The following is an 8643-nucleotide window of genomic DNA, read 5'->3' on the forward strand; positions in this document are numbered from 1 at the left end:
GAGCATGCATGCACAACGTACACGTGTACCACACCTGAGCATGCATGCACAACGTACATGTGTACCACACCCGAGCATGCATGCACAATGTACACGTGTACCACACCAGAGCATGCATGCACAACATACATGTGTACCACACCTGAGCATGCTTGCACAACGTACATGTATACCACACATGAGCATGCATGCACAACTTACACGTGTACCACACCCGAGCATGCATGCACAATGTACACGTGTACCACACCTGAGCATGCATGCACAATGTACATGTGTACCACACACGAGCATGCATGCACAACGTACACATGTACCACACCAGAGCATGCATGCACAACGTACACGTGTACCACACCCGAGCATGAATCCAGCCAACATTAGCAATCCTGTGTCAGTAGTAATCTTCAATGTAAGTGGCCTCACAGCTCACCAATAAAAGAACTGAGACTAGTTGACTGGATTAAATAAAACAGAGCCCATGTGTCTGCTGTCTCCAAGAAACATATCTCACTAGCAATGACATCCAATTTAGAGTCAATGAAGGATGGAAATCAACTGACTAAGCAAATGGAGCTTCCCACTTCCCTACCAAAGCTTACATAGCTACTTTCACATCTTTTTTTTTCATATTTATTTACAGTGTGTGTGCACACGAGTGTGTGTGTGCATGCGTGCCTGTGTGTGTGTGTGTGTGTGTGTGTGTGTGTGTATGCACCATGGTGCATATATGGAAGTCAGAAGAAAGCTTGTGGGAGTCAGTTCCCTCTTCATGTGGGGCCCAGAGATTCATCAAGCTTGTCAGCGAGTGCCCTTACCCACTGTGTCCCAGAAGAGATCAAGTTTAAAGGGAGGGAAGGAGGAGGGAGGGAGGGAGAGAGAGAGAGACAGAGAGAGAGAGAGAGAGAGACAGAGACAGAGACAGAGAGAGAGACAGAGAGAGAGACAGAGAGAGAGACAGAGAGAGAGAGAGAGAGACAGAGAGAGAGAGAGAGAGAGAGAGAGAGAGAGAGAGAGAGAGAGAGAATCATTCAAAAACAATTGTTAGATACAGTAGCATCACTGTTTCAAGGAAGGTGACAGTGAGTAACAGTAATTACATTACATAACAATTGTTAGGCTATACATCACAGACATCATATCCTTAGTGTTATAAAACAAACACTAAAGGGCATGAAAGGTCAGGTGCATCGTGATACAATAACAATACAGACACCTACAGGATATTCTTCTCAGAAGCCTACGTAGCCTTCTCTAAAACAGGTCACACTCTAGGTTGCAAAACAAGTTTCTTTAACAAATATCAAGTAACTTATTTTACATTATCAAATCAATAAAACTAGATATCAATGGCAACAGAAACCACATGAATACGCGTAGACTAAACATACTCACTTGAACGAGCAGTGGCCCACTGAAGAAATCTAGAGGAGAATTAAAATGTTACTAGAATCAAATGAAAATGAAAGCACAACTTTTTCCAACCTTTGGGATACAGCTGAGGTGGGTCTAAGCTGAGAGCGCAAAGCTGAGTTTGCATTAAAAGATCAGAGAGATTGAAAATAAATAACCTAATGATGCACCTGGAGGTATTAGAAAAACAAGCAGGAGATGGCAAGAAAGAGTGGATATCCTGGTGTAAGCAGGTAAAGACTAAAAGAATAAGAGATAGGCAGGTGCTGTGACTGGTAGACAGCAGCTCCCCAGTTGAAGCAGTCTCTCCACGAGGGAGTGGGAAGGGCTCATGAGACTCAAAAGGAAACAAACTTCATATGCATGGGAAAGGAGAGATGGCTCAGTGGTTAAGAGCACTGACTGCTCTCTTCCAGGGGTCCTGAGTTCAATTCCCAGTAACCATATGGTGGCTCATGACCATCTGTAATGGGATCCGTTGTCCCCTTCTGGTGTGTCTGAAGCAACAGTGTACTCATATACATAAAATAAATAAAATAAATCTTTAAAGAAATAAAATAAAGCCAGGCAGTGATGGTGCACGCCTTTAATCCCAGCACTTGGGAGGCAGAGGCAGGCGGATTTCTGAGTTCAAGGCCAGCTTGGTCTACAGAGTGAGTTCCAGGACAGGACAGCCAGGGCTATACAGAGAAACCCTGTCTTGAAAAACAAACAAAAAAGAAAAAAAGAAACGAAATAAAATAAAAAAGATTCACGAGAGCTGTGTCCCAAGGCTATAGAAATAGTAAATTTGCTGGGGTGGGTGAGTGGATGGCTCTGATCCACAAAGCTGCCTGGAAGAGACACTCAGAACTGTCAAGTTGTACAGAGAGCTCCATGGTTGCCCCTTACGGCGTTACCTCCCACATCAGGCCCAGCTTGTGGTGATACAGACACTTTTGAGTCCCCACTGCCGTAAGGAACCCCTCAATCATAGTTCTGTAAGTATAATAAATGAGCTTATTATCATGCAAGACATTCAGGAGTTCACCAAGTTGGATTCTGATGTGATCAGAGCTTTGGTCTGCCATGGGTTCCCTGCCTGGGGTGTGGAGACAGATGTAAGCTGCATCTCTTCAGGAGAAGCTCACGCAACAACGGCTCACACCTGTAATCCCAGCACTCAGAGTAAGAGGAGCATGAGCCCAGGGCAGGCAGGTAAAAAGGCAGGGCTGGCAAGATAGCTTAGTGTGTAAAGGCACTTGCCACAAGCCTGACACCACATGGGTTCAAGCTCCAGCAGAATCCACATGGTGGAAGGAGAGAGCCAACTCCTGATAGTTGTCCTCCACCCTCTATATGTTCACACACACACACACACACACACACACACACACACACATGAATAAATAAAATTTTAAAGATTTTTAAAGGAAATATTGATAGACCTCTAGCTAGCCTAACCCAAAGAAAGAGAAAACTCAATAGAATTGAAATATAGAAGGGGATCTTACAACATACTTCAGTAAAATCCAGAGGATTGTTTGGGAATACTTTGAAGCTTACATTTTAAAAACTGGGTAAGCTGGCCCAGTAAGATGGCTCAGGAGGTAAAGGCACTTGCCATGCAGGCCTGACAACCAAGTTCCATCTCCAGAATCCATGTAGAGGTGATAAGAAATAGCTAGATCCATGAAATTGTTCTGACCCTGTATCTCCATTTGAGATGAGAAGGCCCACCCTAAATCTGAGCCAACGGGTTCTGGTGGCAGCCCACATCAAAGGACATGGAAGAAGGAAGCTTTTGGTATTTGCCTGCTTTGTCCTCACTCTTGCTGGCAAGGTCATCTACGCTGTTGATAAGGCATTCCCTTCACTGGTATTAGAACCTACTTCTTTGGGATTCCAACGTAGACTGAAGACCAGCAGCTCTCTAGGAATCTCCTGGGCTCCAGCACCAGACGGGGACTGCTGAGACACCCAGCCTTGTGGACTGAATAACCTCTTGGCCTCTCTGTTAGGAAACATCCATGTCAGACTCCTCAGCCCACGGCCAGTAAAGCACTCTAATAAATCCTAATCATCCCCTTTTAATATACAGCTATATTCATTCTATCAGTTCTGCTTCTTTAGAGAACCTTGACCAAGACAACAAAATAAATTTAAAACATTGTAAGTCTAGGGGCCAGAGACATAAATCATCAGTTAGGAGCACTTACTGTGCTTGTAGTGTGATAGGCTATTTCTCCACCGGTAAAATGAGCCAACTCAAGCCAGAGTAAAATATAATAAAGGCAGGTTTGTTAGAGAGCTGCTCTTGGGTGAGTTCACTGGCCCCAAAGGAGGTGGCCGCCAGAGGAGTGGCCACAGGGAGAGAGGGGGTGGGAGGGGAAGAGAAAGAAAGGAGGACAGAGAGGGAGAGGGGGGAGAGGGTGCAGGGAGAGGGAGAAGGGGGAGGGAGAGAGGGAGAGGGACCAAAATGTTCAGATTCTACAGGGAGGAGTCTTGGGGGAAGGGCAGCCCAATCCCTGGGCTGAAAAAGTTCTCAGTTGGGGACAGTGTATGCCAGGTAGGGACTGAGGGATGCTGGGAGAAACTGGAGGCCCAGTCTGCTTTGATATGTGAAATATGCATCTCAGTCCCTTGTCCCGGGTCCGAAACCAAACACAGTGACCTAGGTTCAGTTCACAGAACCCACGTCAGGAGTCTCCCAACCTTCTGTAACTCTAGTTACAGGGCGTCTAACGCCCTCTTCTGGCCTCCTCAGGCACTAGGCACACACATGGTATGTACTTATGTGCAGTCAAACACTTATACACATAAACTTTAAACAAATATTTTAGAAACATAAAATCTAGAAAAGTGGATAAATTATTTATCAGGGAAATGCCCATTAAAACTGCTCTGAGATTCCATCTTGCTAGAGTCAGAATGGCTGTGAACCAGGCGACCAACAGCAGCAAATGCTGGCAAGGTCACACCGCCAGTCACAATAACACTATTGTTACCACTACAGAGCTTACAGGTTTCTCAAAAAAAAAAAAAATCAAAAAACAAACTAAAACTAGTATCTCACCCACTCCTGAGTATCTTCCCGAGAGTCAGTAAGGCAACATGAGACAGGGCTATATCTACATATGCATGTTTATTGGTATGATATTCAATTGCCCAGAAATGGAACCAGGCTAGATGTCCATCAACAGATGACTTCTTAAAATACACATATAAAATGGAATCGCATTTGGAAAAAAAGGAAAAGTGGTATGATATTTGCAGGAAAGTAAATGTAATTGGATATCATCCTCTAAGGTAGAATAAGTGATACACATATAACATACTTCCTCTCACGAGTGTAGTAGGAAGGGGCTGGGGAGGAAGGACTGAGTGTGCAAGCACATACCTGTAATCCCAGTACCCAGGAGACAGATGCAGGAGGATCAAGGGGTTCAAGGCCGTCCTCAGCTACATAGCAAGCTCAAGGCCAGATAAGTCTACTAAGACCTTGTCTCAAAAACTATCTTCATCGTCGTCATCGTCTTCGTCGTTGTCTTCATCGTCATCTTCGTCATCATCGTCATCATCATCATCGTCGTCGTTGTTGCCGCCATCATCATCGTGATCTCATAGGGGCCGAAGTAGCGTGGCTGTAAGAGCACTCTTTATTTCTTGCACAGGAGCCGAGTTTGATTCTGGACACCCACATGGTGCTCCAAAGCCTTTGTAAGTCCAGTGTCAGAGAATCCAATGCTGCCTCTGGCCTCTGCTGGCACTAGGCATGCACATGGTACACAGATAGATATACATGCAAGCAAAACACATAAAAAGCCACAACTGGTCAAAATGCAGAGATCAACTGACCATGAGGTATCTGACCCCAAGAGATACAATTACACACAGCTCCAATCCTCAAAACTCCGGCCAAAGCCAGAAGACCACCATAGGAGGAGGAGCCATAGCAGGAAGACCAGGATAGCCACTTCTAGATAATCTTTCCTTCAAAAAGAGGACATGGAAGACAGTGGGGTGGATGTGATCAACACACACTGTGTGACATTCTCTAGGAGAAAATAAAAACTTAAAAACCGAGTACAGGGGCTGCAGAGATGGCTCAGTGATTAAGAGCACTGACTGCTCCTCCAGAGGTCCTGAGTTGGATTCCTCAGCAACCACATGGTGGCTCACAACCATCTGTAATGGGGTCTGATGCCCTCTTCTGGCATGCAGGTGTACATGCAGATAGAGCACTAACAAAATAAATCTTTAAAAAAACAAACCCCCCCCCAAAAAATAACCAAACCAAAAAAGCAAAACAACAACAACAACAAACAAAAACAAAAAGACCCGAGTGCCTGCTCCATTTCCTAGAAATTGTGGTTAGAGATGCCAGCGTCACAGCCTGATTAGGAAGAAAGCATACAGATAAGTCAAAGCCAATCAAACACCAATACAGATGTAGCTGTGGGTATTGGGGTATGAGAGGGGTCTTGCTTCCTGTCCATAAGGTATGCAATTTAATCAGGGCTTGGGACCAAGACCTGAGAGGCTACAGTGCAGGCAGAATGAAGCCGACAGCAGAACCCAAGGTCAATGAGAAAAGCAATCGAGAGTTAAGCAGGCTGGGGGAGGGGCAGACAAGAGACAGGAGATCCAAATTTGCTTTGCAGTCTCCATTGTGACTGCAGTTGAAAAGAATGAGTGCTGGGCATGGCACTTGGCGACTCTGCCAGCCCTGAAAGGCAGGCTACCTTTCTACTGTCTGACACATTCAGATAAGGAACAGGAGCCCACAGAGGTTTCGAGATCACAGAGCTGGTAGGCTGCTGAAATAGCACTGCCTGGTGCCTCACCCTGACCTCCTGACCACTCGGATCGATGCACAGTATATTACTCAATCCTTTCCATCGAAGATGTCCACAGCCCCGGCGCAGCTGGCAGATGTGTCACCTCAGGTGTGTGTGTGTACAGCTAGGGACAGAGCATATATGCAAAGCTCTGGCTTCAGTCTTCAGATCAAAATGAGAAGGGAAGGGAAGAAGAATGGACATGAATGGGGGGGTAGGAGGGGGGGACAATGTAGGGAGAGAGGCAGACATAGGAACAAGAGAAGGAAATACAGGCTTAAGTTTCCATGTTTGTGCAAACCAAGGAGACAGGCTTGCCTCTGCCTCTTCCACCGAGCATCGGTGGCTGTAGGGATTTCACAGGGATGGGGTGGGGGGTGGTGTGCTGGCATGGAGCAAAGCAGGTTAGAACTGGTGCGTTTTGTGCTCCTATCCTATCCGCGGCTTTCCTTTTATTGTTCTACATGGTGGAGACCAGCATGTTCTGGGGCTCCTCCGCTCTCACCAGGGTGGTTTTGTGTTCTTGGGGCAGATCATTCTGCATGGTTTATGGTGGTTGGCTCGGCTCTCCGTCTCCAGTGTCTTCAGACCCGTTCCTTATCCAAGTACTGCTGGGTGCTCAGGGACTCCCGCCTCCAGCGTATCATCTTTCTCAGCTGGTCCGTCATGAACTTCTTTTTCAAGTGGTCGAACAAGAAGCTCATCTTCCTCTTGGTCTTGTCAGAGGCTTTCATCTTATGAAAAACAGAGGTGGATTTAGGATAAACAAGCCACTTTGTATCAAGAGACATCTGAGGCTGCTGACCTACCAGTGGCAAGGTGCCTGTTAGACTCAATTTTCATCCCACGAAACAGCTTGGACTACAGGGAACCTCAGTTTCCCTATTTGTAAAGTGTGGGCATCAGGCAGGTGCCCTCTGACGCTCTGCAGCTGAGGAGCCTAATTTCCACCTTAACAATCTGAAGACTGATCTAGTGAATAGGTATTTGGGAGGCCAGGAGTGTGGCTCAGTAATCAAGAACTGGCCTAGCATGTGTGAAGCACTGGGTTCAATTCCCAGCACCATAAAATAAATAATAAATACATGAAAATCATAAAGGAATGAAGAAACAGAGGTCACAGGAACAAGGAGGTCCACCTTGGTTTGGAGTTTGTTTGTTTGTTTGTTTGTTTGTTTGTTTTCTAAGACAGCTTTTCAAGACAGTTGCCCTGGCTGTCCCAGAACTCACTCTGTAGACCAGGCTGGCCTCAAATTCAGAGACTGAGATTCTGTGTCTCCCAAATGCTGAGATTAAAGGTGTGTGCCACCTTGTTTCTATCTGCTTCCATCTTCTTTCTTTCTCCTTTCAAAAATCCTCACTGTGTCCCTATGACTCGAGATGCAGTTTAGATATTATCTGTGACTTCTAGCTCCACATGTCTCCCTGATATGTGTCTATACGTTACCTGTCACAGCCTGTCGTCACAGGGAGTTCTAACTTCATTCCAGAACTCCTGTGCTGTCTCAACAGCACTGTTGGGGCTGGGAGGACACATCCTCAGCTTACATTCAGTGGAGCGGTACAATGACTGGCTCAGTAGGGGATGTGGGAGCCAACTGCAGGTGATCCCCTCACTATAATGTAATCACGGTGTAAGATGATGCTCAACTGCCGCTAAGCCCAGTAGAAAGTGATACACCCCTAAAGGAAAGCCAGACTTCAAAAGGCAGATAGCAAGAGCTACCCAGGAAGCTGGGAAGTGTTGGCCACCCTGTCCTCCCCATCCTGTTATATGAACCCAGGTTCTCCATTTTGCTTAAACTAGTTCAGATTTACATTACAGAACCCGTAACTAAAAGAGTTTCAAATCCTGTTTTACAAATAAAGAAAGTGTATAAAACTGGCCTATCTCTGAGTCCCAACCTATTCTGCCAGACCATACGTAGCATTAGAAGTTTAACCCAGAGAACATACATGAAGCCTGTCTCGGTTTGTGTCTTGTGGGGTCGCTGCTGTTGTTGCTAGCCTTAGTTCACCTCTGGAAATGGGATAAGTTTTCAAAAGAAGAAAAAAAAAGGCTAACCATATAGTGCTGATGTCAATTCAAACTGCAAACCTGAAGTTCTGCATACACAATACTGTGCTTTGAGGAAACAGAAAGGCATGAGCCAAGGGGCATGGTCTTTCCCCCTCTGAGTCTTGTCAGCCATGCAGAGCCAATGTGATACCCTAGGCAGGACACCAACCCCACGTGTCACCTGTCTCCTCTGTAAGGATGGGGCCTGGCTTCAAAGACTTTCATGGGTCCCTGTGAGCTCTGCTTCCACCCCAGGCTACATAGGCAACCAGCAGGGAAGGAAGGAAGGAAGGAAGGAAGGAAGGAAGGAAGGAAGGAAGGAAGGGAGGAAGGGAGGAAGGGAGGAAGGGA

At 46.1% G+C, this 8643-nt stretch overlaps 1 protein-coding gene across 1 annotated transcript in view; it reads right to left on the reverse strand.

Annotated features, from left to right (window-relative positions):
- Positions 1-6446: 6446 nt before the first annotated feature.
- CUNH5orf52 (chromosome unknown C5orf52 homolog) overlaps positions 6447-8643 on the reverse strand; it is a 6839-nt gene continuing 4642 nt past the window's right edge. Inside the window, exon 3 of the mRNA XM_028758317.1 lies at positions 6447-6967. Within this exon, the coding sequence (XP_028614150.1) occupies positions 6818-6967 (150 nt within the window). The 3' untranslated portion in view covers positions 6447-6817. The remainder of the gene's footprint in view (positions 6968-8643) is intronic.

The sequence above is a fragment of the Grammomys surdaster genome, unplaced genomic scaffold (genome assembly GCF_004785775.1).
Source record: "Grammomys surdaster isolate TR1022 unplaced genomic scaffold, NIH_TR_1.0 126187, whole genome shotgun sequence".
NCBI classification, from domain to species: Eukaryota; Metazoa; Chordata; class Mammalia; order Rodentia; family Muridae; genus Grammomys; species Grammomys surdaster.